The sequence below is a fragment of the Salarias fasciatus genome, chromosome 19, assembly GCF_902148845.1.
Source record: "Salarias fasciatus chromosome 19, fSalaFa1.1, whole genome shotgun sequence".
In the NCBI taxonomy this organism is placed as follows: Eukaryota; Metazoa; Chordata; class Actinopteri; order Blenniiformes; family Blenniidae; genus Salarias; species Salarias fasciatus.
In genome coordinates this window covers 8,187,525-8,215,170 of record NC_043763.1, presented here as the reverse complement: position 1 = coordinate 8,215,170, position 27,646 = coordinate 8,187,525, and the positions used below count along the sequence as shown (strand labels likewise).

The 27,646-nt window shown below is 43.1% G+C and overlaps 3 protein-coding genes across 6 annotated transcripts; 2 read left to right on the top strand and 1 right to left on the bottom strand.

Annotated features, from left to right (window-relative positions):
- The first annotated feature begins 967 nt into the window (after positions 1 to 967).
- On the top strand, positions 968 to 6,106 carry LOC115406845 (probable histone deacetylase 1-B). Of its 4 annotated transcripts, none has more exons than XR_003933573.1 (14): positions 968 to 1,104; positions 1,793 to 1,905; positions 1,987 to 2,104; positions 2,932 to 3,006; positions 3,096 to 3,234; positions 3,336 to 3,477; positions 3,552 to 3,644; positions 3,739 to 3,847; positions 3,945 to 4,085; positions 4,254 to 4,362; positions 4,612 to 4,742; positions 4,831 to 4,983; positions 5,071 to 5,164; positions 5,256 to 6,106. XR_003933573.1 is itself a non-coding variant. In XM_030117086.1 (14 exons), the coding sequence occupies exons 1-14, from the start codon at positions 1,053 to 1,055 to the stop codon at positions 5,281 to 5,283; spliced, it is 1,455 nt and encodes a 484-aa protein (XP_029972946.1). In that variant the 5' UTR covers positions 968 to 1,052; the 3' UTR covers positions 5,284 to 6,106. The 4 variants fall into 4 exon arrangements, 3 of the variants coding, with proteins under 3 accessions (XP_029972946.1, XP_029972945.1, XP_029972947.1); XM_030117086.1 differs by having other exon boundaries at positions 5,113 to 5,164; XM_030117085.1 differs by having other exon boundaries at positions 4,831 to 5,001; positions 5,113 to 5,164.
- Positions 5,562 to 10,453, bottom strand: tmem54a (transmembrane protein 54a). Its single transcript, XM_030117088.1, has 6 exons — positions 10,281 to 10,453; positions 8,453 to 8,649; positions 8,251 to 8,310; positions 7,887 to 8,084; positions 7,591 to 7,728; positions 5,562 to 6,571 (listed from the first exon to the last, which is right to left on the bottom strand). Exons 1-6 carry the CDS (start codon positions 10,291 to 10,293, stop codon positions 6,434 to 6,436), a joined length of 744 nt encoding a protein of 247 aa, XP_029972948.1. The 5' UTR covers positions 10,294 to 10,453; the 3' UTR covers positions 5,562 to 6,433.
- An 8,226-nt stretch (positions 10,454 to 18,679) lies between these two features.
- pabpc4 (poly(A) binding protein, cytoplasmic 4 (inducible form)) lies at positions 18,680 to 26,722 on the top strand. Its single transcript, XM_030117570.1, has 15 exons — positions 18,680 to 19,342; positions 21,474 to 21,667; positions 22,656 to 22,771; positions 23,745 to 23,884; positions 23,967 to 24,061; positions 24,143 to 24,280; positions 24,351 to 24,446; positions 24,531 to 24,800; positions 25,341 to 25,431; positions 25,583 to 25,678; positions 25,800 to 25,930; positions 26,011 to 26,101; positions 26,188 to 26,318; positions 26,405 to 26,524; positions 26,604 to 26,722. Exons 1-14 carry the CDS (start codon positions 19,150 to 19,152, stop codon positions 26,504 to 26,506), a joined length of 1,884 nt encoding a protein of 627 aa, XP_029973430.1. The 5' UTR covers positions 18,680 to 19,149; the 3' UTR covers positions 26,507 to 26,524; positions 26,604 to 26,722.
- The last annotated feature ends 924 nt before the right edge of the window (positions 26,723 to 27,646 follow it).

Sequence of the window (27,646 nt, the reverse complement as noted above, 5' to 3'; positions counted from 1 at the left end):
CCAAGGACACTTCGACATGCAGAAACAGGAATCGAGCTAACAACCTCCCGATTGTAAGACGACTGCTCTCCCCACTGAATCACAGCTGCCACACAGTATGCTGAGAACATTTACTGAGGTACTGTCGAGAACAGACTTTGACATTATGCGAGCCGCTTGTGGACCTCAACAGCCAAAGAGGGGTCATTCAGAGTACATGTTCCACAGAAGTACTTCATACTTGTGGATGTACATTGGTTTAATTTGTTGTATTCAAAGTTTAGGAGTTGCAAATGCATCCTTTTATTATAGATATAGTATGTTTATTTTGTGCACTAGTAAGGAAAAGTACCTGAAGATTTGATCTTCTACAGTTAAGATTTGAAAATTAAATGCTCACCCTTGCTCAAGAAATACCTGACTGCTGTCATTTGATGCAACTTCATATTTGAATACATCCTTAATCCTAAATATCCCACAGAAAACTTGAGTCTTTTTATGTGACATTTCCATGTTATTTAGGTTTTTTTCTGGGTGCTCCAGTTTTCTCCTTCAGTCCAAAAATGGATGTGCTTCTTATTTAAACCATTTGAGATGCACTTTTGTAACATTTAATAACTTCTCCAGCTCAGTGTCGCAGTGTACTGAAGCGTATCCCAGTTATATATGTGCAACCTTAACACACTCACAGTTACACTAAACAGGCAATTAAGTCTTTCATTAACCTGAAATAGCCTACATGTTTTTGGACTGGAAATCCCAAAGAAAACTCCCATGCACATTCAAGAATAACATGAAAACACCCCAAAAGGCCCAGATTTTAACATACAACTCCATGCATTTCTGATTAATTATATTTATTAGAGGTAAATTTTCATGTTTTAACAGTATTTCCACAATTTAAGCGACAGACAGATAGATACTGCACCTTGTCGCCGCTGCTCTGTCGCCCCCTGCCGCCAGCCGCTGGCACTGCGCCCCTCGTTGACTGGCCGTGGTACAAACTCTCCGCCTCTTGTCGCTGTTGTCTCCTGCGGCGTGTGCGCTGAAAGCCAGCCAAAAAGGACTAAAAAATGGCGCTCACTTCCCAAGGAACAAAGAAAAAAGTTTGCTACTACTATGACGGTGAGTACTCTCCGGGCACACGCTCCGGGCGACGGGATGCACTCCGGTACCGAAAGCGGGCACTTTTTGGCCCCGGCGGAGATTTCCGCTTCTTTAACCTCCTGCTAACCTGGCACGTTAGCTAGCATGGCTAGCTTGAGCAGCTCCGTCTCGTACTACTCATTCGCTGGCTCCACACGCACACTCACATACACACGCGCTCTTTGTGCACGAATATCATCTCCCCACTTCCATCAAGTGCTCGCGCTGCTGTCGAAACCCCGTTTTGCGCCGTTTCGACCGATTATTTGTACTTTAATTAGATTAGTTACTAGCTAGCGTGCTAACAATGGTGATACGAGCACTTCATTGTCATTACAATTAGTTAACACCGAGCTAACGCTCAAGAGGCGCAGCCTGGCTTCCCCTTTCATACCGATTTCTAAAACCTGATAGCTGGGTTTTATTCGCTTTTTTTTTTTTCCACTCACTATTGGATTACTCGGAGTATCTGTGGCGTGTGCAGTTCCGTGAAGATTAATTGATTTCAGTGTCCACGGCAGACGTGCACACAAAGGTGTTGTTGAATTCCTTCACTGACTGTTCAGAGCGTGAAAATCCTCTCCACAGTATCATTCTATTGGTGCAGTTATGCCTTAGTTAATTTCAGTTTTTGCATGTTAAATCGATCATTTTGTTCTCATTTCAGGGGATGTTGGAAACTACTACTATGGCCAGGGCCATCCCATGAAGCCCCACAGGATCCGCATGACACACAACCTGTTGCTAAACTATGGCCTCTACAGAAAGATGGAGATCTACGTATGTGGAATGGAAGACACACCTCTCTCAGAAAGCGTCTGCTGTGTTTTCAGGGTCTATATTTTCCTCTTGTTTGTGCAGCGTCCACACAAAGCCAGCGGAGAGGAGATGACCAAGTACCACAGCGATGATTACATCAAGTTTCTGCGCTCGATCCGGCCGGACAACATGTCAGAATACAGCAAACAAATGCAGAGATGTAAGTTTGTTCAGCTGTGTGATCTAGGCAGAAGCCGTGTTTGTCAAACTTAATAATCTATTGCGATAAAGGGATCAGATTTTCCAATATACATGAACACTACATGTACAGGGAATGTCATCCTTTTCATCCAGTGGATCAATCCAGCAATGTTTTGTCTTGTAGACTTTGGCCATTTGTGACATGTATTCATGATTCTGCTTGGTAGAAGCCCACCGGCATTGAAAAAAGATTTGTAAGCTGCTGGTGGACTTGGTTAAGCCCGTCATTATTGCAAACTTTACAACTGTTTCTAGAATTTATAAGATTTTAATATGTTTAAAAGCAGTTTTCCAATGACCAAGAATGACATTTTTTCAAATCTATATACTTAAAGCATGTGACGACTCCACATAACAGACATGAACCCAGAGCTCCGGCGGTGGGAATCAATCTGATGAGGCATTTACATGGACCTTGATCGAATCATAAACGGGGTTACGCCACTATCTGAACATATTTTCAGTATTCTCTAATTGTCTCGAAGAGTTGCAAATTTATTTTTAGATCAGTTATTGATTGGATTGCTTTCGGATCATGTAGCTGCAACTATTGTTTGATACCTTTTTAAAAACATGCATTTATAATGTTTTCTGTCTGAACATGGATCTGACCCTGGTTTGAGGGATAGGAAATTCTCTTTTTTTAATTAATTTATGCTGTTAGAAGTCATATTGATTCTGGTTCTGTCAGTTCAGGCATGTTTCATTGTTGGTGCCAATACTTTGACATCCTTAAACCGCCCGTAACACATCATTCTGATTGATTCTGCTCTGTTTGCCCTGCAGTTAATGTGGGGGAGGATTGTCCTGTGTTTGATGGCTTGTTCGAGTTCTGCCAGCTCTCGGCGGGGGGCTCAGTCGGTAAGTTTTTGGCAGACAGTATTTGTGCCATCATCACATGACCACTGAACAGCCTGTTTAATTCTCCTCTCGTGGTTTTTTTTCTCCAGCCGGTGCCGTCAAGTTGAACAAACAGCAGACGGACATTGCCATCAACTGGGCTGGAGGTCTGCATCACGCCAAGAAGTCCGAGGCCTCTGGTTTTTGCTACGTGAACGACATCGTGCTGGCTATTCTGGAGTTACTGAAGTGAGTAGAAAAGTCCACAGAGCAGCTACGGAGAAGTCTTCTTCTCGTTAATTGAGTGGTAGTCACTGCCCAGTGTGTAATCTTTATTTGGTTTTCTTCAGATACCACCAGAGAGTTTTGTACATAGACATTGACATCCATCATGGAGACGGTGTGGAGGAGGCTTTCTACACCACCGACCGTGTCATGACTGTGTCCTTCCACAAATACGGAGAGTATTTCCCTGGAACCGGCGACCTCAGGGTAAGTCTCTAATGAATGTGGCTTAAAATAGGAATATGAGAACGTGGTGTGCTGATACTGTCTGTTCTCTTCAGGACATCGGGGCCGGCAAGGGTAAATACTACGCTGTGAATTACCCGCTCAGAGACGGGATCGACGACGAGTCATATGAAGCCATATTCAAACCCGTGAGTGAATGAGACGCTTTGTAACTGTTGCAAGTTGAGAGTTTGATGTACAGAAGTTTTTGCTCCTGAGACCGGATGTTTGTGGTTGGCGTAGATCATGGCGAAGGTGATGGAGATGTACCAGCCCAGTGCCGTGGTTCTGCAGTGTGGGGCCGATTCCCTGTCAGGAGACAGGCTCGGATGCTTCAACCTCACCATTAAAGGTAACCACGCCTTTCAGGGTTTAGCCTTTTCAACAGATTAACAAATAACAGCAGGGTTCTGAATTTTCTGATGGATTTGTTTCCTTGTCACGCTTAGGACACGCCAAGTGTGTGGAGTACATGAAGAGCTTCAACCTGCCGCTGCTCATGCTGGGCGGAGGCGGCTACACCATCCGCAACGTGGCACGCTGCTGGACATACGAGACAGCTGTCGCACTCGACAGCTCCATCCCGAATGGTGCGTCAGTGTATTGGTGTCTCACTGCATAAATGAACCACATAAGAAATCTTTCTTTTTCATAACAAGACATTAGATTTTCTTGGCCGTATATTGAACTGGTGGATAGCCTGCAAAATCACAAAGTAGTTCAACAATATTTAAAACTTTCTCTTTAATCCTCCACAGAGCTCCCCTACAATGACTACTTTGAATACTTTGGGCCGGACTTCAAGCTGCACATCAGCCCCTCCAACATGACCAATCAGAACACCAATGACTACCTGGAGAAGATCAAGTAAGCTCAATCAGCTCGTCTAACTTTCATCTGAATAAGTGGAAGGACTTCACTTTTTTGAGTTCTGATTCAGGGTTTTTAGATGTTTGGGAAATTACTGGTTAAAATCCTACAGCCATTGAGGTTAGGCTTGTGAAGGCCTCAGGACGGCCATCTGGTGTAAAACTTGTGGATCACATGATTTGCTATGAATTCGGAAGAAAAAGAAACAGAAGTTTTATTAAATCAAACCTGTAATCGGTCCTGTAGACAGCGCTTGTTTGAGAACTTGCGCATGCTGCCTCACGCCCCTGGAGTGCAGATGCAGGCCATCCCGGAGGACGCCGTGCAGGAGGACAGCGGAGACGAAGAGGAGGAGGATCCCAACAAGCGCATCTCCAGTGAGGGTCCCTCCACTCATCAGTCCGCCTCCACACACTTCTCAGAGCCGCAGCGCTGTTTAATCCCACTCCGTCTGATCACTTCCAGTCCGCGCTCATGACAAGAGGATAGCGTGCGAGGAGGAGTTCTCCGACTCGGAGGATGAAGGCGAAGGAGGCCGCAGAAACGCGGCCAGCTTCAAGAAAGCCAAGCGAGCCAAAACCGAAGGAGAGAAGGAGGGTGAAGAAAAGGAGAAGAAAGGTGAGGAGGAAACAAAAGGTATCTATGCTTTTTTTTTCCCTTCTCATTTAGTTTTATCACATCAAATTCTTAATATTTACTTTAAAGCTAACTTCCTGTAATGAATGTTTTCCCTCCGCCACTTTAAAGAAGTGAAAGAAGAGGAGAAGGTCCCAGAGGAGGAGAAAATGGACACGTCAAAGTGAGAACCCACCACACACACAATCTGAACATGCTGCTGCGCAGGTGGGTACTTCATGGTGGTAATCCTGTGTTTCCTCTGGATCCTTTAGGCCTAAAGAGGAGTCCAAGACCCCTTGAGTCTTTCAGCACCCAGCGACGCCCATGCAACAGATCAGTGAGGACCGTAAAGCAAGATTATTTTGGATAAATCATCTTTTCTGGCTGCTGCAGAGGGAAATCAGTGAAGGACTTTACCTTTTCCAAGCGGGATTCTCCTCCCCGAAAACAGGGCGGAGAACCAAACCTTTCAGTTCTGTTTTTTTTTTCTTTTTTTTCCTAGGACGCCTTTTCAACCTTGCTGTTGTGGACTGAAGTCAAACTGAAAGTTTTCAAGTATGATTTTGTATAAGTTTTCAAGTTTGTTTTTATGCTTTTTTTTTTTTTTTTTTTTTTGCTTTTTCTCATGAACAACTCTGTAAAAATGGCTTAGCACAGTACATACACACACACGCACGCACACACACCTGCTTTTATATATCTGAGGATTTAATTTATTTAAATCATAGATATTTTTGGCTACAGTTTTCATGTCTTTCTGTCCCACCTTTGTCCCGTGCCTTTAAATACGTAGTTAAAGCATGTTGGTACAGTAGATCCTGTTTCTGTAATATATTTGTGTCGCTGGGCTCGCCTGCTAGGGTCAGTGATAGGGTTGCATTCTCCTGAGTAGCTACTACATGGCACTGCATTAGCAATTTCCATTCTTATGTTTTTGGTTATTATTTAGTACGTGCTCTTTATCATTGCTAAATGTGAGGGGCTCCTGCCTCACAGTATGTGTTTTTGTGCTGTTAAGTTTGTGTTTCACTGAACTTTGGACCTGAAAGTCCGATGAAAAGTGAGACAGATGTCTTAATAATTTGTTGTATATATTTGTACTCTTGACAAAAATCAGTAAAAATGTTACCGAACAAAGAAAAGAGCTTGAAGTGTTCTTCTGAAAAGTGATCGGCTTCAATCACAAAACACTGAAGGCAGCTGTGAAATGCTCTGACTGAGATTAGTGGAAGTGAAATTACGAAAAACAGACACAATCCAGTTTTTAAAAAGGTCATGATACATGTAAACAAAAACATCATTTCAAACAAACATCAGTAATGTTTCTTAAAAAATAACTGAGGAAGATAAGATTTCCTTGAAGTATAACTGAGTAACAGATGAATGATATATCACAACTTCAGAAGACAGTATTTTAATCCTGCTGATGAATCCAGCAGTGTTTAGCTCTTCAGAGCCACTGACTCTGCTCCGCTGCAGCGCCGCCGTGCAGCAGGTCGTCCTGCTCCGCAGGCTCCGACTCCACGTCCACATCCGAGTGTTGAGGTGGAGGAGACGTCGGCGTTTCGACCCGCCGCTGAATACGCACCTGAAAAATGGCACGAGGTGTCACTTTACACCTACTGAAACAGTACAAGTTATTCACACCCATTATTCTATCCTTTTTAATTGCAATGTTATGTAATTATCAGCTGGTTTCACAAATATATAACCTGATGCCTGAGAAAAATAAAAAAAACTCCACATCTTTAAACAGCCACCAGACACAACCGCTTTCTGACAAGCCTGTTAAAACGTGCCTTTCTTCCGTTAACCATTATTTGAATAAATCACTCTACAGGAGAAGAAATGTACACAACTCAAAACCTGAGCAACTTGTCTGTGAGCTGCAGTCGACATTTTCCTTCCTGACAACACACTGTTTAGTATGTGGGTGTGAAAATATTACTAAATTAGGCTCAATAAAATAGGCTGTATTTTGTTGTTACATGATGACAAAAATCTGGATGAATTGTATTGAATACTTCTTTTTAATGACACCTTTAAGATGTCGGCACGTCTGCACCCCTTATGTCTCTTTGTGAGTCTTCAATTCAAAGTCACACCGCAGTTAGTAGATATCAGTTTACTGTTAATATCACATATCAGGAAATAAAAATCAACAAATCGACGAAAAGTTCCCAGCAGCCACATGACTGAGCACATCTCCCACAAGGACTTATGGGAATTTTGTATAAAAAGCTGCACAGTAAATAAGAGAAACTGAACTCTGGACACTTAAATCATCCTGCAGTTATGTGTGAAACCGATAAGTGATTGATTTTTGGAAATTTGCAGCGTGCATAAGGGGATGGGGGCTGCCGGTTCCTCATGCTGCTTTAGACTTCAGAGCTGCTACACAGCTGGAAACAGATCTATTCTAAATATTGAGACGACTTTTTTAGGTTTTTGTTGATTCCAATCCTTAATTCTAATAATCCTTGATACAAAGCAGTAAACAGGTTTACTGAGTGTTACAAACTTTGTCATTTATCTGCTGAGTTCCTGATACATTTCAGGCCGCAGATCAGCTCATGACTAGTGCTGCAGGTCTAGTTAAAAGCTTACCCTCTTGGCCCGGATCGGCCTCCTCCTGCAGGGACAGAGGTAAAGGAAGGAAGCGCTGGCAGCAAAGCAGCGGAAGGAGAACACCAATTCCACGACGGACATCAAGATGAGCGGCACCCACAGAATGATCGTAGTCCCCTGAAGGACAACGAAGACGCCAACAAATTATTAAACATTATATAATCTCTATGAATGAAGTAAAAATTGGAGAATCCAACTATAGCGGGGCTGCTTGGCCTCACACAAATTATGCTATTAAGTTTGTTTCTGGATTCTCATCAAATTATTCATCTTACGTAGATACGGGTGGGATCGAAGGGGCATTCATATGTGATGCTGGAGGAGCCGACAACAGGGTCAGGAATGACGTTGCAGTGTGTCAGCAGGCTTCGTCCCTTATGAAGAATGGCTTTCACTACAGAAACCGACAAACCGAGAGTGGAGGCGAGAGCCAGGAGACCCCCAAAGAGGCTGAAGACAAGCAGCATCCACTTCTGGAAAGGCATGAAACAAAATGAAAGGGTATTTTAGGAGGAATTCTCTCACTTCTATATTCACACAGTGTTACTGTTCATTTTCTGTAAAAAAAACAAACAAACAAGGAGAGCGTTAACAGGTAAATGAAGGTAGGTGCTGAATGGAACAGAAGACAGTCGGTACCAGGATCTTGTTTTTCTTGTTTTTGGACAGAACAATGGCCGTTATCCCACTGATAATTCCCTGAAAGAAGAAAAAGAAGTTTGGGAAACTGATCCATACAGAATTTTCAGTCACAAACTGGTGTGTTAATAAAATAATATGCAGATATTTATCTACCTCAGAGTCTGATCATAAATTGCACTGTTTATGCCCCATCGCTTACCAGCAGGCCCGCCACGATGGCAATGACATTAGCGATGGCGTACACCATAGTCCGAGCCTGAGCGTGCACGTTGATGTGCCTGAGCACGGCGCCGTGCACCAACGCGCCGAGAAGAAAGTTGACATGTCCCACCAGCACGAGCCCCAGCCCCATCTTCATCAAGGTCTTGCTGTCCTTGAGGCTGGCGCAACACACTCCTGGAGCGGGCAGAAATGTGGTATTTTGACAGTTCAGTGGGATCAGTCCCCAGCAGAGTGTGTCAGACTGCTGTTTACACTGCCATCCCTAATCGGCAGATGTAAATGCCAGCTGTGTGTACGCCATTATGTGTTGGTAGCAGGAGCTAATGAGGATCAGCAGGCGCACAGGCTTGTTAGATGTGATCTGAAATGTGCATTAAGCTGTGACTCCGGCACACTGTGGGAGCTCACTGCAGCGCTGTGGTTTCAACAGAACACACACACACACAAAAAAAAAAAGGGGAAGCGAGGCGGCAGTTAGCGTGTGACACTTGAGAGCAAAAGCAGATACCACAATTATCTCCGACCCCTGCAGAGGTGGTTGAAGCTCTCACACGCTGCAGACGCTTCATGGTGATGGTTTTTTTTTTTTTATTCCTTCTGCTTTGGAACGGTAAAACACCCCCACAACACTAAGGAGGTTAATATGAGACAATCTTTAAGCCAACAGGACAAAGCTTTAGGGTGGGGTGGTCTAATGTTCACCACTGTGTCTACCTGCCCTGAGGGGTCAAGTAAACACCCGCTGCTGCTCTGTCTCATTTATTACTGCAGGGTGGTAGAATAACTGGATGCATGCACAGTGTTTGTGGTCATAATATTGTTAGTTTCGCATTTGTTGCCAGACACATTTTCAGCGTGGTGTACAAAAGTGTGGTAGAGCAGTTAGATCAAGTATTCATGTTGATGCGTGCACCTTTTTCTTTTATTTGCACGAAACAAAAGTATAATACAGAACTGTAAGAAATAAAAACCCCAGGAGGTTAAATGCAACATTACTGTAATGACAATAAAAATAAAAAAAAATGATGAAGGAACAACAAGTAGAGAAAACTAACAAAGGAGCGACAAGCACCTGCACAATAATCAGAACAAAAATCATACCTGCAGTCCAGCTGTGTACCACTTACTTTTTGCAATTAAAAGATATATGATGCTACAATCAGTTTCCAAATGAGCTCAAATCTTAATTATCTACATAGAAAAATGTCTAACTTCCAAAAATGTCTCAGCCCTAATATGAATAAAAATCCTTCAAAAAGATTATGAATTTAAATAATGCACATTTTAAATCAACTTTGGAAGCCTCGACAAATTCCAGAGAGCCAGACTGGATGCTACAGAAACTCACAACCATCACCCAACAAACAAAGCTGGTATTACTGACATATTACACACACTGAACCTAACTGTATTTTCACAAACAGGGTATAAGATTTTTGTGTTATAATGCACCTTTATGTGATTTATTCTGCCTGGCCATGTCTCACATGTTGACTGTGTTTTGCTACAGGCAGTTCACAGCAACTAAATCCATCCCACGAACAGTAATCACTCCCTCCTGTTTCACTTTCCCACTTGGAAAACATTATCAAAACTCCATATAAAGCATGGCGCTAATTGGATAAGTCAACTACAACGTGAAGAGTGAAAATACACAAAAAATAAGGTGCATATTGAATGCTGTACAACAGAAAGTAAGTTATCAGTGTTTTTTTTCCCTTCTTTTTTTCAGTTTACAAGCAGACAGACCACACCTAAAAACTTCAGCGTGCATTCTGCCACTTCCGCGAAAAGTAGGAACTTACCTGAATTCAGCATGTTGGACTGTTTATCCCGCCTCAGCTCACGATATCAGGAAAGTAGCGTTTCAGTCATTTTTCGGGGCTTTTTGTCTTCTCGTCTTTCCGCGGGTCGTCGTGCTGCTCAGCTGCCGCTCACCTGAGGACAGACAGCCAGGCTGCCTGTCACTCACCTGCGAGAAGCCCCGCCCACTGTGCCATTAAGCCCCGCCCCCTGCACCCCCGGTACAGGAAGTCATGCAGCTTTATTCACTCCACGTTTCATGCATGTTCTCTGTCAAGGCTAAACCAGAGCCGTGGATATTTATTTTAATTTGACCCTAATTGTGGAAAAAAAATGAGCCCTTCTTGATCTTTGGTACAGTGCCTTCCCTGAAGTAGTTCTCAGCTGACTTTGTGTCATTTTCAAAATAAAATAGGTATTTCAACAAAATGTATTTTCACTTATATTTAAGTCCAATTTACACCATGTAAACTTTGCTGTGGACAAATGTGAATGCTTTATATGGGAGAAATGTCATCTAATGGCAATGCGGAGAACACAGTAAACCGCTTTTATGAGTAATTAAATAAAATTAAAATGTATACATTGTTACTGCAGTTGCATACAAGTTCACGTTTTCAGTAATTTTCTATTATCAAAGACAAGATAAAAGGCATACATACACAAATTACAGAATTGTTTTAAAGATCAAAAGCTATTGAAAAAAATTTACATTTTAGTGGGACACTTTTTTAATCCTTGACTTTTAAATCATTTTGATGGTATATTGTATATTTACATTGTATGCACTGGTGGTCAGAAAATAGCTGCTGGCTGCTCTTTTGGGTGGAACTGAACAAAGAAAACACATTTTTCTGTGCATGCCCTGTATATACTACAGCAGATCGTTCTTGTTTTTTTTATTTTCATGAACTCAAATTAAACTGTTTTACTATTCATGGCCAATGAACACTTTGCACCATGCAAAAGAAGACAGACAATATAATTGGTGTTGCAAACAGAAAGGTTTCAGGATTGGATGTGGCTGCAGGTGAACTTGCTGTCAGCCTCATCAGTTTGATTTTCACCAGCTGTTGCTCGGCCTGCAGGCCTTATAAACGGCACACCTGTCCTTGCAGAGCAAACAGAATTGGGCCAGTTTGAAGCTCATGATGTGGATGCTGTGGAAAGGCCTGGTTCTGGGTCTTTTTGTTGGAGATTTCATTGCAGCTCAACATGCGGGAAGATATCAGGATGCTGCGTTTCCTCCAGATTTGTCACGCTTTTTTGAGAATTTCATGCCATTTCCGTTTGAACGAAGCCCAGGTTTTATACCGTATGATTCCAATCTTGGCCCCTGGAGGACCCCGGAGATTACTATGTTTGCTGACTTACCGCCCATCATGGCTGTTCCCAGGGTTGAAGTCTTCTGTGACGACTCGACGCTCACAGTGGTGGTTGATAAGAGGTCATTTGTCCATACATTGGCCAAAGAGGACTTGCAATTGGGAGATAGCTGTTCTAGTAATTCGGAGCGGCCAGATAAATTTGTGTTTTCTTATCGTCTTGATCAGTGTGGAACCACACATGTGGTAAGTACAGCAAAATTGGTCACGGGTTTCTTCCCCATGCTTATATGCTTTCTCAGATTTAAAATCTGTGTTACAGATGCAGGGCGGCCGACGCGTCTTCACAAACTCCCTTCACTTGAATTTGAAAAAAACCTCTGCAAACTGGTGGCAGACTCCCCCTTCTATGCACATCTCCTGCATGCCAGTGAGGTGGGTTGATTGCTTTAGAAAACTCCTGCAGCTGGTAATTAATGAGATCACATTTTTATGTTTTCAGGTCAAAATATCCAAACGCTGCCTGGACACCACCTGAAAGGAAGAGACATTTCAACATCAGCCCCATGAGTTGTGAGTAATGCTGCTTTTTTCAAGTGCTTACTGCACTCGTGGATTATTCAAGGTTATATTTGTCCTGCAGTGTCTTGGAGCCGTTCGGCAGAATCAAATCTTTATGAAAGAGGCCAAGTCGTCAACCTGCAGATTTCTGCCAGCATTAACCCGGATCAGCAGCTTTTCATTCAGTCCTGCTTTGTCTCTGCATCCCCTGAGCCTCGGACAAGACCCAGGCATGCAGTCATATTAAACCAAGGGTAAGCAGACAAATTGGCAGCCATCTTCTTCACTACAACTACAACTGCTTGAAACTTTGTTTTCTGCCAGGTGTGCAACTGCAGTAGGATCTCCTCATCCTATTGTACAATTTGTGACGTCGGACAGAACAAATGTGGTCAATTTCGTTCTGAATACATCGCAACTCATATCCGAGGTGAGCATTATGGGATTTTTTTTTTCCAATTCTTTCAGCTTCTAGATCTTAACTTTTCTTTCTATTGCAGCTTTACATCCACTGCACTGTGCTTGTCTCAGACATTGGTGTCACATATGGCTCTAAATCCTGCAACTATAATGCGATTCGAGCAAGGTATTTGTGTACATATCAGGGTTGGGGGGGGGGAGTTTGAATGCATCAGGGTTATAGTGTCAATTATCTCTTCAGGTGGGAAGAACTAACTGGTGATAGAACGGTGTGCGATTGTTGCAGTTCAATGTGTAAAGGCCTTTGGTTTCAGACCCTTCCTGGTAAGTATTTGGCTTTTATCAATTGTGACCTTAGTGGAGTTAAACAATCGCTCAGTGCAAGCCTGTCATTTCAGGTACCAAGGCCACAGTCAGCACTGGCCCCTTAATCATTGTAGACAAATTCGATAATCGAAGTCCTACGCATCTTCACCATGAACCACAAACAATGAGTGAACCTATTCCCAACCACACCGAGATGGAAACTCCTCATCTTGCTGAAGACGTCATTCTTTCTGGTGCTTCTGTGTCAAGATGCAAACTCTCATCTCCCGGACGCGGCGTAGTGGCTGTGAGTCAGAACGGCGATGGCAGGCGGACACTCTGGCTGCCTGGGCAGGCTGCTGAGGACTGTGATGACTCTCCCCCTCGAGACGTCTCGCCGCTTCCGTCGCAACGAGGAGACGGCGTGTCGAATGGCGTTACTGACCTGCAGACTCCAACTCCACAACAAGAGTCTCCTCCAAATCTGAGCAATGAGCTGGAGGGAAGTGCCATCATATGGGATGCACATGCTCTAACGCTGGTGGATGGGTGGCCCGTTTCTCCACAACCAGGCATTGCCCTCATTGCTGAGGAATTCAAAAGAGAAGGAAGGATGGGAGATCCTGTGAAGGGGAACACAAAAATGGCACAGGATGACGACTTTCTCCCAACAGAGGTTGGTCTTGACATTATGGTGGTTGAGGATGTACCTTCAGCAGAGGTTGTGAAGAAATCCCAGAGGAAAAAGCGCTTTTCAGATGTTAAAGTAAATGGCAAGCAGGATTTTAAGGAAACCAGAGATGAGCCAGGTTCAACGCATGAAGATGACCGAGCAGACATAAAACCAGTACATCGTGCCAAGTTTGAGTTTTCCGAGAGTGCGGATGGTTCAAAGAAACTGAGCTACGAGGAAGAAGTGACGAGGCAACGACGGGGCAGAAGTGTCATCAGAGGTTTTGTAAGGAATATGAGAGAACGACGGGAGCCAAGCCTGAAGGGGCTCCGATCAGCATTCCTGTCCTTGTTGAGGTAACTTCTCAGTTTAATGTCATATTTCATGTATATCTCAAAGTGACTAAATCTGTTCTTTTTCTCAGGAGGCTGGACAAAGAATAACTGAAGCTTTCTATAGCTGCTTCTTTAACTGAATAAACATTGAGCAATATTCTGGTTTGTATGTTTTAACTTTCACACATGGGGATGCAGCTTGTATAATTTACAAGTCTTAAACATTGTTAAAAGCCCTTTATGCATTAGTGCTTTAAGGTTAATGCCACCTGAATTGTTTTCTTCACATGGCCACAAAGGTGTGACAAGGAAAGCGACACTCTGGGGGGAAAAATGGTTGAGGGTTCAAAGGGTAGCATGTCACTCCTCCAGAACTGAAGTCTCCATATCCCAGTATTTGACAGGAGCAAATCTAACGGGTAGCAAATGTGTGGAAGTTTAAGGTCTCACTCGTCTATAAAGATTCATCCTTGGAGGGACAAATGACAATCGAAATCTGTGCCCTCATATTTTTGCGAACAATGACTGGAGATGATTTCCAATAGCGCAACTGTTGGAGTAAAATGATGGTACAAGATGCAGCCTATTAAACCACATTATGAATTGTTAAAAGAACTGAATTAACTTGTGACATTAGTCTCTTGTCGGCAACTAGACCTGTTCTTGTCTTCATGATTGGCAGTGTAGAACTAGATGTAAATTCGCTGTAAAGGATATTTATGCAGGTTTTTCAATTTACCAGTAATACTAAATGATGGTGATGAAATTAGGTTTTGGAGTGGACCACTAACTAGCAGTGGACTGCTTACAATTGTGCTGAATAACTAACTGTGCTGAAGAAATGGATATCACCATGACCACTCTGGCAGCGGTGGCATGTCTAAGCTAATGCTAATGCGTGATGTCATACAGTTTATGCCTTCTTTGCTAAAGTAATTGATAAAATGAGAGGCAAATCATCTGTTTAATCAAATGTTATTTCCAAATTCAACATCCTTTTCAGTGGCACAATGGGTTTGAGGATAGTTTGCATGTTGTCCCTGTTAGTGTGTTGGTTTTCAACAGGTACAGTCCTCCGCCTCCACTACACATCCAAAACAATCCATTTCAAGTTAATTGGTAACCCTAAGTTGCCTGCTTGAATGTGTTTTCAAGGTGTCTCCCCTACCTTTTGGATATTCAGCTAGGATCTGCTCTCATGCCCTGCGACCCTGAATTGTCTAAAGAGGATGAACTTTCATCGGCCATTCTTGAAGCAATAAATGACTTTTGTTCGCAGCTGACAGAGGCTTTAATTTTGAAAGTATAGGCAAAGTCTCTGAAACGCAATGTTATGATCCAACAATTTGTTTTGTCGTGTTTTCTTAATTTTCCGTGACTGTCTTCCATGTAAGATAACAAATTGCACCTTGTTTACAATAATCATGTATTTTAGGATGAATTGAGTGTAGGTGCCTGTATTTAGTAGACTAAAGGAATTAAAGCCGCAAGCGGCATTGGACGGGACCTCGCCCTCTGGCAAGGTGGCCCGACTGAGGTCGTCCTCGTACCTTGATGACCGAAGTCCAGGTCACTGGGAACCTTGCTCCTCCATAGACTTCCAGCACCCTGTCACCGAACATGGAGTTGTTAGCATCTCCCATCCACTAACATGTAGCTGTTAGCATCTCACATCCACTAACATGTAGTTGTTAGCATGTCCCATCCACTAACATGTAGCTGTTAGCATCTGTCACCCACTAACATGGAGTTATTAGCATCTCCAATCCATTAACATGTAGATATTAGCATCTGTCTTCCACTAACCTGAAGGTATTAGCATCTCTCATCCGCTGACATGTAGCTGTTAGCATGTCTCATCCGCTTACATGTAGCTGTTAGCACTGAAGTCTCAGTCATTGGGAACCTTGCCACTACATAAACATTCATTTTCATGACTTGACCTCATTTCTTGTTGTAATTGGGCTTTTCTTTGGAATGAATTGTTTGCTTTTATTTGGTTTTTTGACACCTGGACATTATTTATAGGTGTGTGCCTGCTCATTTATTCACTCAGACAAACATCATGCAGCTTGGAGTCCTTCAGAAGTTATTTAGATCCAACCGATTCAGTGGGGGCCACGGCAATGGAGCTTCCCGCACTGAAGCTCCGAGAGTGACTTCTTACATCGCTGAAACTGTGAAAGAAGGATGAATTTGTTGTAAAGAAGGTTGAATACTATGTTTTTGGCCTTCAGAGACCTATATGACATGACTGAAAAATAGCATCATATGTACCCTTTAATGACAGCTGCTGTCGACTGCACTGCATGCCCATATATGGTCAGTAGTGGACTTCCTGTTGGATTTAGGTTATTGTTGTCAATGGGTGATTTTTAGATCTCGATGAGATGAACACATGAGCAATTGGTTTTATCTCTCTACGACATTCCTACGGGCTGCAGCGGCCATTTTTTCCAAAAATGTGACTTTTATTTTGAAGGGCATATAAAATCCACACTGTGTGACTTTTGACAAAGTTTGAAACATCGTTTGTAGAGAAGCTTCTCCTCTTTCAGGCCGCATTACTTTGACGTCTCTACGACAAACGGTCTCGGACAAGATAATTTTTAAATGAGGAGTGATTTTTACTTTGAAAGGGAAATAGCGGACTTCCTGTTTGATTTAGGTAATGCATGTCAATGGAAGATTTTTAGATCTTGATCAGACAAACATATGAGCAATTGGTTTGATTTCTCTACGACATTCCTACGGGCCACAGCGGCCATTTTTTCAAAAATATGACTTTTATTTTGAAGGGCTGATAAAATCCACACCGTGTGACTTTTGAAAACGTTGTGCACATCGTTTGTAGAGAAACTTGTCCTCTATCAGGCCACGCTACTCTGACATCTGTACAACAAATGGTCTTGAGTGGTATAACGTTTTCTTGAGAAGTGTTTTTTACTTTGAAAGGGAAATAGCGGACTTCCTGTTTGATTTAGGTAATGCATGTCAATGGATGATTTTTAGATCTTGATGATACAAACACTTGAGGAATTGGTTTGATCTCTCTAAGACATTCCCACAGGCCGCAGCGCAGGAGTTTTTTTTTTCTCAAATTTTACACTGAAAGGGAAATAGCGGACTTCCTGTTCACTTTAGGTATAGGTATGTCTCTTGGTAAATTGTAGAGCTCGATGAGACGAACTCATCCATGTTGATTTTATTTATCTGCGACATTCGTGCGGGTCGCCCTGTCCATTGTAGTGTTGCAAGTGCGTTTTCAGACTTCAAACTTTAAGGGTTAATAAAATCCACACCCTGAGACTTTTGAAAAAGTTTTGAACATCGTCGGAAGAGAAGCTTGTCCTCTTTTATTTGGCACCAACCTGACGTCTCTGCAACAAGCGGTCTCAGAGCAGATAATTTTTAAAGGAGGAGTCATTTTTTGCCAAATTTTACACTGAAAGGGAAATAGCGGACTTCCTGTTGCATTTACGTGAAAATTATCTAGGTCGTTATTTATAGATCTCGAGGTGACGAACGCGTGAGCGGTGGTTTGATCTCTCTGCGACATTCCTGTGGGCCGTGGCGCCCATTTTACTGTTTCTAGGTGGCGCTAGAGAGCGGATGGGGTTATGGGGTTAATTTTTTAATTTTATCAAGTGGTCCACCGGTCCACATGTGCGTGCCAAATTTGGTGAGTTTTCATGCATGTTTAGGGGGTCAAATTAGTGCTTGAGTGCGTCAGTAAAATAATAATAATAATAGGGGAAACAAACGGACGAAGAACAATAGAGGCCTTGCCCTCAGGCAAGGTGGCCTCAGTTGAGGCCACCTCGCCCTCGGGCTCGGTCCCTAAAAATATACCTTACATTCAAAATGATTAAAGTCACCAGATTCACATATTAAAATGTCTTTGTATTCCTGTTGAATTTTATAGTTTTCTTATTGTCTTATTTGAAATCGTACTCTTTGTTTCAACCATGGTTGTGTGAAAGTGCTTTATTTAAAAAAAAAAGTACCATGTGACATAAATAAAATCTGCATTAATAAAGAGACACATTCTATAACTTAAAATACCTGAAATGGTTTCTTCTAAGTTATGATAATACACAAATCAGACTGGGCTTGTCTAATTTGTCAGACATTCATTCATTATCTACTGCTTCTTCCCTTTCGGGGTCAGTTTGTCAGACATTTTAAATCAAATAACTTCAAATATTTTAACTTATCTCTGAATCACCTGCATCTTTTTGGACTGTGGGAAGAAGCTGGAATGCCGGAGGAACCAGGTAGAACACGCAAACTCCAAAGGACTGGACACTATTTGCCTATTTGAACCCAGACCTTCTTGGTGTGAATCGAGAGCACTGACCACTGTGCATCCATTCTCCAACAGCCATTGAAAAATTACTGTATGCTTCCAATCCAGATAATTTTCCATTATGAAAAAAAAAAAAACTGAAGAAGGAGAAAAATCTACTCTTGCAACTTAATCCAAATATGCCTGCATTAGGGAATTATTGTGAATTTTGAAGATGTAATCTGTCAGCTTGTAGCCCTCACTCTGTTCATTGGCTGCAGCGGCGGGAGTCTGCAGCATTCCCACCCAGATGTCGCTGTGGGGAGCAGAGCTCTGTAGTTGGGACAGCAGTGTGCGCTCTCTCTTTTACACCGCATGCTCAGTGTTGTGGTTTTTTTTTTTTTTTCCTCTCCCAAGTTTGACCCTGGCCACTATTTCCTCTCTATAAAGTGCCCATGCTTTCCTCCCAGCAGTCTCTTTCCCCGGCCACAAAACAACCGTGAGTGTCTAACTCACTGTTCTTGAAAAACTTAAAATAAAAAATATACAAAAAAATATAAAATATACAAAATCTTTATAAAAAACAAGTACCGCAATACTTAAAAGAAAAAAAAAACATACATTTAAAAAAAATAGCAAAAAATTAATTTCTTGAAAAAAAAAACACAACCAGGAGGCCTCGGGCTCATCCCGAAGTTGGTGTCTTTTTTTTTTTTATTATTTAAGGAAGGAATTCATCAGAAGACGTCGATCTTTAATTTTCTTTTTTCTTTTTCATTTTGGTCTTTTTCCCACTGCGCTGCGTGTCGGAGCCGGCTGCCTGCAGCGTGTCTTCTCCTGACTGAAGCGCGTCTCTCGCCCGGATTACACTTCAGGGGGCTTCTTCTTTTTAATTCTTTAGGCTTAAATTTCTCTTTTCTCTGAGGGGAGATCCGCTTTTATTCACTGGCTGACGTCCGAGATATGAACACTGCGACCGGGAGTTATCCGATGGCTTCTCTCTACGTTGGCGACCTGCACCCCGACATCACGGAGGCTATGCTGTATGAGAAATTCAGCCCCGCCGGCCCGGTGCTCTCCATTCGGGTCTGCCGCGACATGATCACCCGCCGCTCGCTCGGATACGCTTACGTGAACTTCTCGCAGCCGGCCGACGGTAAGAAACGTGCACATAGCATGCATCCTTGCAAATATTGACAGTGTCAGCGCATGTGCTCGGCGGGGGAGCTCTGCTTTAAACTGTCTGCATAATGATAATAATGATTATTAAAAAAAAAAAAATGAACACCTTTGCCTTTGCAGAGGACAGCCGGTTGACCTAAATAAGACTGCCCCACTTCTTGTGATGTATCACTTAAAGCACTCAGCATATAGGTTTCCCTTTAACTGAGCAACAACTGTCATTTTTATTTCTGCATTGTGGTCTGGTTATACTTCTGCTTCTGTCTTATCAAGCCCAAAACGACCCATTTCTGCTCCTATTTAAAGGGCCAATGAGTGAATTCCCATTGCCCCCCTGCTGCCATAGCCACTGAAAGGGACAAGCACAGCTGAATCACTTCTTGTCAAGCCAGTTCCATGTGTTCCCCTAAAGTATTCCTATTATTTAAGACTTGATCCTGTTTCTACTTAGCTGTAACTCTAGCTTTATAGTCACAATTACTTAATTCCTATTTTTTTTTTTGTTTATTGGCTTGCCTGTTATGAATCTATTAATCTCACTACAGATGCATCAACAATGTTGTAAAGAGTCTTTGTTTCAGAGACCTCCCGTTTACTGTCCATGCTCTCAAAATGTTGAGCAAAGGTAGCAGGTGTTGGACATGGGGGGAGGGAGATGACACTGTTTACATTGTGTGAGGCCCCCTCTTCTCCACATATCAACAAAAAAACAACTGTCACGCTGTCGCATCTTCACCACGCGGTGACTAAAAATCTGGCACGGTGATAGGTTACAACTTAGATTTCTTCCAGGAAGGTTTTCGCTTTCATGTGAGAAAAAGCTGCAAGTGAGAAGACACCATTTGGTGTTGTTGAGGGGGGGTTTCGGGGTTGTAGGTGTGGGGTATTTAAATGACGTCCTAACACGTGTGTGTGGCCTATGACATCCGAACAATGTAAATAGAATTAAATAGGTATACCAGAGGAGCACTGGAAGTGGTATAAGCCTAAATCTTCTATAATTCTTTTAAAAATTTGTCGGATCTCTTCACACGTCGATTGCATGTGTGAACATTCGCATGACCCGGTGTTGCTCATCTGAGCATTCTTGTTGAATGTGTCTCTTCCCCATCAATGGTAGAGAATGCTCTACTCACACTCCATGCCAGCACATACCTCTCAGGACCCCTCTCTAAATATAGACCTTCTCTCTGAGCTGCTCAAAAGTTGCCTGCTCGATAATACTTGAATAACAATAACAAGTGATTCATGACTTTTGGCGTTTTACAATACGATACATTTCACTGTTTCACATGATCTAACACTGCATTAAAGACACAGATTTTAGAAAACACTTTGACTTTTTTTAAAGCGACGCTTCCCTCTCTGAACCTTCCAGAAGTGTGTGTGTATCTGACAGCGATCACACACCTTCCCCTCAGCACACAGGTTGTGAAGTACAATTGCGAGCCGAACTGCTGATGCCAGCAGACGCAAGGCAGCTCCGTTTTGTTTACCAGACACTTTTAGCTGGAAAGCCTGGCCTCTGTATGAGTGTGTGCGCGTGTGTGTGTGTTTCACTGTGGTGTGACTGAACAAAAGGCTCTTTGGCACGTGTGCCCACATTGATGTAAGAGTTGACGCTATAGATAAAGAGGAAAATAGTATAAACCCACATCATAGGCCTAACAGAGTGGAGACAATTTTAGAAGGTTTTCAAAGTGAAGCTTTGAAGCGATCCTGTTACCTTTTTACTCAGTACCAGGTCTGTATCGTGGTGATATTCGCACGAGGGCCTGGTGCGCTGCTAACCGCCTGCTGCTGCTGTGTGCGAGGGAGACATGTGCTGCCTGCTAGGCCACTGCAGCTGCCCCCACACTCGTCCCAGCTGCTGCCAGACGGCCCATCAGCCCGGCCACATGCTCCACTGCAGTGTCTCCACCGTACTGCACGTGTTTGCTAATAGGCTGGCGGCAGGGATTCAATATTGTGGCGCACAAATGTGGCTTTTTTTTTGTGTGCGTTTGCTGTCATTTGTGCGAGTTTTTGACAAAACACACACACCCTCATGTTTTGTGCCACCTGTGACCTTTCCCTTCACCTCCATATCTCTCCTCCCTCGCCAGCCGAGCGGGCCCTGGACACCATGAACTTTGACGTGGTCAAAGGGAAGCCGATCAGGATCATGTGGTCCCAGAGAGACCCCTCCCTCAGGAAGTCGGGCGTCGGCAACGTGTTTATCAAGAACCTTGACAAGTCCATCGACAACAAAGCCCTGTACGACACCTTCTCTGCCTTCGGCAACATCCTCTCCTGCAAGGTACAAACGTCAAACATGTCAAGCATCTGTTCGCTGAGAAATTTTAATCATACACTGAGAAAATGTCTCCTCAGAACAAACACCATCTGAACACCTTCAAACTGAAATGTTTACTGAAGTAAAGTGTTCTTCCAGCAACACTTACCTCATTTTTCTTGCTATCACTTTTAATAATCAGCTCAGCTTTAATCAATATATTGAAATCATTATTTCTTATGTTTATTTTTGATAAGACAAGCTTTGCTTTTCTGTGAATTGTCACTCATATCTTCCAGATTTCTGTAAATCTTTGTGTACAATAACATGTTTTGTGTTTGGGCTGCTCCCTTCTGGGATCTCCACAGCAGATCATGTGACAAGCATGTTTGATTTGCCACAAGCCTAACATCTAGGTCACCACGGCCTTTCTTAATTTCCTCATATAACTTAACTAAATCGATCTCACCAGAAAATCACTGATGAACTGCTGACAAAGTGCAACAAAGAGAACATATCTTAGCTTCAATGGCCTCCTACATGATGGTTTTTAGGTCATCAGGCTTTGCTGTAAATGCCTCAATGTTAAAATCCTGTTTCTGGCAGGTTGTGTTACTGATTTGAGGATCCAGACTAAACACAGAGAGACTGATCTTTGCTGTTGTGGCTCCTCCGTTGCTCTAGATGTTACCTGCTAGAGAAAATCAAACGCATAGAGCTAACCTACAGGCTAACTGGAAGCTGCAGTAACTCTCAGAGGCACCCTCACCTGTATATCAGAATAAAAGAAGTCAAACTGAATCCTGATTTGCATCATTTCAAATTAAAATCAGTCATCCAATCATGATTGATTTGGCTCCTGACTTTTATAAGCTAATAATATCTGCTGTTTTGTTTCTCGTTGTTACTCACGTTGTACGACACGCTACACTCTGTGGCCTTGGCCGACTTTACATATTCGTCCCTATACAAATACAGATTTGAATAAACGAATAGTTTTCCTCTCTTGTAGGTGGTGTGTGATGAAAATGGCTCTAAGGGATACGCCTTTGTCCATTTCGAGACCCAGGACGCAGCCGACCGCGCCATCGAGAAGATGAACGGCATGCTCCTGAATGACCGCAAGGTGTGAGTGTCTGATCACGTTGGTGTCTGGGACAACGGGGCGTTTTTGTTTCTGGCAGTGAAGGGTTGAACCGCAGCAGAAGAGTTACACCGCGTTGATGTCATGACATCTCATGCGCGTCCGGCGGTGATTTACTTTGTGTCTCATGTTAAAAAAAAAACCAAGAAAAAACCAAACCCTGATCTGTGTGTTCTACATTTGTGTTGAGTGAACTGACCTGTTGTGTCTTTTATTCCAGTTGGTGGGTTTGAATGTGAATAATATGACTAACGTGCTCCTCTCTCACCACCGCCAGCCTGAAGATAACCTCTGAACTGAGAGATAACACACTAAAACCTCTGACTCTTCTTTCCTCCCAGACCTCTTTTCTGTTGCCTCATTCGCCCACTTGCGGTCACCCATCTTTAGAGCGTTTGTGCGTGTGTGTGTATGTGTGTGTGTGTGTGTGTATGACCACGCTTGTGTGTTTTAGTGATGGATCGAATGCAGGAATGCAATACTGGATGGCGGAAGGGGAGAGGTCATCGTAGCAAGGTATATAAGATCATTTGGTCCTCCTCAGCTTTCCTTTGTACTGTGAGACTCTGTTCCTCCACCCCCCTCCATCCACCTCCTCATCAAGTTTTGGACCAAGACTTAAGCTGGTTGTCGCCATCTTGTCGAGCATGCCAGCATACCTGCCTGCCTCTGGTGACCTTAACAGCAGCTGGATGTTGTTTTCTTTCTTTTTTTCATCGTTTCTTGCTAGGAATGATGGGTGTTGAAATGCCGTTGTGAATTTGTCTTGTGGATGTTGTCCTTGTGCTATGTGCTTGCGGATCTCGACATTCGTTACCTGGAAGCGCGGATAACCACAGTCCTCTTTAGATCGGGGGGAAAAAAAGGAGCTCAAAAGAAACGGAGCCTGGTTTGGTGTCCGAGCTCTTTCCGGGACTATTTTACAAAGAGTGTGCTTCGATACTCTCCCATCTTCAGGTTCGTGGGCCGCTTCAAATCTCGCAAAGAGCGAGAGGCCGAACTGGGCGCCAAAGCCAAAGAGTTCACCAACGTCTACATCAAGAACTTTGGGGACGATATGGATGATGACAAGCTGAAGGAGCTTTTTGACAAATATGGTAAACTGAGTAGAGATTGATATGAATTTACCAAGAATCCAAAAGTTCTGCTATTTCATTCACTTGTTTGCCTCGTTTGTAGGAAAAACACTCAGCGTGAAAGTGATGACAGACCCAACCGGCAAATCCAGAGGCTTTGGATTTGTGAGTTATGAGAAACACGAGGACGCCAACAAGGTACTCTGAAGCCATGGAAATGTGGCAGGTGTGTCTTTATCAGGTAGACGTGCTCTCTGATAACTGTGGCGTCATCCAAAGGCCGTGGAGGAAATGAATGGCACCGAGCTCAACGGCAAGACTGTGTTTGTGGGCAGAGCTCAGAAGAAAATGGAGAGGCAGGCCGAGCTGAAGAGGAAGTTTGAGCTGCTGAAGCAGGAGAGGATCAGTCGCTATCAGGTCTGCAGAAGCTACATCCCAAAGAAAATTAATCCAGAAACTTGAAATTAAACTTTGCCTTTTCCTTCAGGGAGTTAATCTTTACATCAAGAACCTCGACGACACCATAGATGATGAGAAACTGCGCAAGGAGTTCTCTCCATTCGGGTCAATCACAAGTGCCAAGGTGTGAGCAGATCTCGCACACTGTACATATGTCATCAAAATCTGTGTGTTTTAAGCCACTAAGACGGTGTGTTTCATATTTCAGGTGATGCTGGAGGAGGGCCGCTCCAAAGGCTTTGGCTTTGTCTGCTTCTCCTCGCCTGAAGAGGCCACCAAGGCCGTGACCGAGATGAACGGACGCATCGTGGGCTCCAAGCCCCTCTACGTGGCTCTCGCCCAGCGCAAAGAGGAGCGCAAAGCCCACCTCACCAACCAGTATATGCAGCGCATCGCCGGCATGAGGGCCATGCCGGCTAACGCCATCATTAATCAGTTCCAACCCACCAGTGGCTACTTCATGCCGGCCGTGCCTCAGGTGTGAGAATCAAACCAAAACTCGTGTGTTTGACCTTCATGTTGCTTTTTAAGTTATTAAGAAGATGCAGGCAGGTCATTTTGGTAAAAAAAAATTGTTTACATTAGATAATATGACCACTCAGCACTATTTCCTTCAGGTTTTCTTCCAATTAGAAAATAAAGCTAAATTTGGTTTTTACATTCACATCCAAGGATTTTCTTTCTGGGATTGCTAAAGTATTTTTTATTCTGTATTGTCAGGTACATTGGCTCAGGATTTGAAATTATTGTTGAGTTTTGCCTAGATTACAGATTTATATGTGTCACATGTTTTTTGCAGATTTTTAGTGCTTGCAAAAAGTCCCAAAACAGTTTTAATAATTGAGTAAAGATAGATTTTTCACACATTTAGCTCAAAAATATATAATAATTGTCCTTTTGAACTGTTTTTGGAAAAATACTGCCAACACCGATTAATGTTTGCCCCATTATCTGTTTGATTAGGGGCTTTTCTTACCTGTTAATTTTTACATTTACCTTTCTGTGACATCCCCATTAGGCTCAGAATAGGACTACCTACTACGCGCCCAATCAGCTTGCTCAAATGCGACCCAACCCCCGATGGCAGCAACAAGGCGGCAGAGGTCAAGGTGAGCGTGTGATGCACAACGGAAGATCTGTGTGCGAAGCAAACCCTCAATTACTCTGAAATCATAATCATTTAATCACGATAATCATCTGTTTGGCAGATGTTTATACGCTCATTAAAGTCGTTTCTCTCCTTGCTGTCCTCACTGTCAGGTGGTTTCCAGGGGATTCCCAACTCGCTTCGCCAGCCGGGACCTCGTGCCAACCTGAGGCACATGTCCCCAAACAGCAGCACACAGGGGCCGCGAGGTGCGTGACGAAATACTCTGGACGTGGTCATTTCAGGAGTTTTGCTTTTAGTTGATCTCCTAACAGTCTGCCAATCAGCCTCAGTCAATTCTGCCACATTTTGTCTCCCTTGCTGCGCCAGCTTCTGGGCAGAACATGGCTCCTCGTCCCTCGATGAACGTCCCCGGCCCCCGGGCCATGCCTCCTTACAAGTACGCCTCCGGTGTCCGTAACCCCAACCCCCAGGTGGTGCAGCCCATCGCCTTACAGCAGGTATCTAGTCATCCCTGTCATCTTAACACCTAAACCTGAAAGCGCTTGGTATTGCAGTGGTTTTTCTTTGTGCTCCTCAGGCTCAGCCAGCGGTGCACGTTCAGGGTCAGGAGCCGCTCACAGCCTCCATGCTGGCTGCTGCGCCGCCTCAGGAGCAGAAACAGATGTTAGGTAGGAGTCGTATCCCATGAAAAAACAGTAATGCTTCTCTTTTTCACCTCTTTGACTCTTTCTTTTCCCTTCCTTTGGTAAACCAGGGGAGCGTCTTTTCCCACTGATTCAGGCCATGCATGCCAACCTGGCAGGAAAGATCACCGGCATGTTGCTGGAGATCGACAACTCCGAGTTGCTACACATGCTGGAGTCTCACGAGTCTTTGCGTTCTAAGGTACGTCACCACCTCAAATCATCTGGCTGTCCCTGTACTTGACGGTGCCTCCACTCGTGTTTTGTGACATGTTGTTGTTCACACAGGTGGAGGAAGCTGTTGCAGTGCTGCAAGCCCACCAGGCGAAGAAGGACGCCACTCAGAAGGTGGGCAGCATGGCGGCGACCACCGCTGCCCCCACTTCCTGAAGACTCAGCATTACCTCGGTATGATGACATAAATAAAGTAAAGATAATCATTGCCATTGATTTCTGATGCTAACGAGGTTTTTTTTTGTGGTTTCAGGACACCGAAAGACCAGCAGAGATGAGGAGAAACAAACAACAATGACTGCAAACAACAGATTATACAAAAAGAAATTAAAAAATATTTCTAATTCAAACTCTACTTGAACGTTTTGAAAATAGAACACTGCATAATTTTCTAGTTCTGTAATAAAACTGAAAAAAGAAAAGTAATAATAATAATTATGCTAATAAATCACAAGTGAAGGTCCTTCACTTTGTGGCAAAGGAGAGAAACCTTTTTCTAAAGGAAATGTGAGCTCGTTTATCTTTGCTTGAAGGCTTTAAGTTTGATTTGATGATAGATCTCCTCCATCCTATCATGTGTGTCACGGGTGTGTGGTAATCTCAATAAAGGGATGATTTATCAAAGTTTCCTGCTCTGTCATTGCTTGCATGTCATTTCTTTAACTCTTTTTCTTTTACTTTGTACTTAGTTTTGTTCCTATAATAGCTAGGAATCAGAATAGAACAGTTACAGGCCAGAAATTTTCTATTTAAGCATGTCCAGTATGAATCTCACAAAGGGAAAGGCAAACATTGAGCAGAAAGGTTTTTTTTTTATTATTATTTTTGCTGAACTAAATGCACGTGTAAATAACCATTCAGTTTCAACACTGATATTTCCCACAGTGTGACTCACATCACCGTGTCATGATTTGACTGGAAACTTGAACAAAGGTGTTGTTTGTCATTATGTGTAGTTACACCACACTTATAGGTGAAGTGACAGGCCACACCTATTTTTTGTGTAATCCTATTGAATCCAATCTCCCTGCCAAGAAACTTCTGCTCGACTTTTGAGTATTGGGGCTAATTTTGTTTTTCTAAATGCTGGTGCAGTTCAACCCTTTATTTGATAGCTTCTACATTTCTTACAATTTCATTCAAGCTAATAATTGCACTTGGAATATGAATAAATTATAAATAATAAACTATTTAAACCCTGTGGTGTATAGTGGAGCAGTGTCTGCAGCTGTCACTTCAACTTCAAATACTGGTGGCGACTTTCTGGATGGAGTTTGCATGTTCTCCCTGTGTGTA

Bases quoted from the DNA above. Each gene is read 5' to 3' on its own strand.
- LOC115406845 (XM_030117085.1), top strand. From the start codon at position 1,053: ATGGCGCTCACTTCCCAAGGAACAAAGAAAAAAGTTTGCTACTACTAT. The intron at 1,105-1,792 runs GTGAGTACTCTC...TTCTCATTTCAG, and splicing joins AGTTTGCTACTACTATGACG to GGGATGTTGGAAACTACTAC. The intron at 2,105-2,931 runs GTAAGTTTGTTC...TTTGCCCTGCAG, and splicing joins CAGCAAACAAATGCAGAGAT to TTAATGTGGGGGAGGATTGT.
- tmem54a (XM_030117088.1), bottom strand. The intron at 7,729-7,886 runs GTAAGATGAATA...GTTGTCCTTCAG, and splicing joins TCGATCCCACCCGTATCTAC to GGGACTACGATCATTCTGTG. The intron at 6,572-7,590 runs GTAAGCTTTTAA...GCCATTTTTCAG, and splicing joins GGCCGATCCGGGCCAAGAGG to GTGCGTATTCAGCGGCGGGT.
- pabpc4 (XM_030117570.1), top strand. From the start codon at position 19,150: ATGAACACTGCGACCGGGAGTTATCCGATGGCTTCTCTCTACGTTGGC. The intron at 22,772-23,744 runs GTGAGTGTCTGA...TCCCATCTTCAG, and splicing joins CTCCTGAATGACCGCAAGGT to GTTCGTGGGCCGCTTCAAAT. The intron at 26,319-26,404 runs GTACGTCACCAC...TTGTTCACACAG, and splicing joins ACGAGTCTTTGCGTTCTAAG to GTGGAGGAAGCTGTTGCAGT.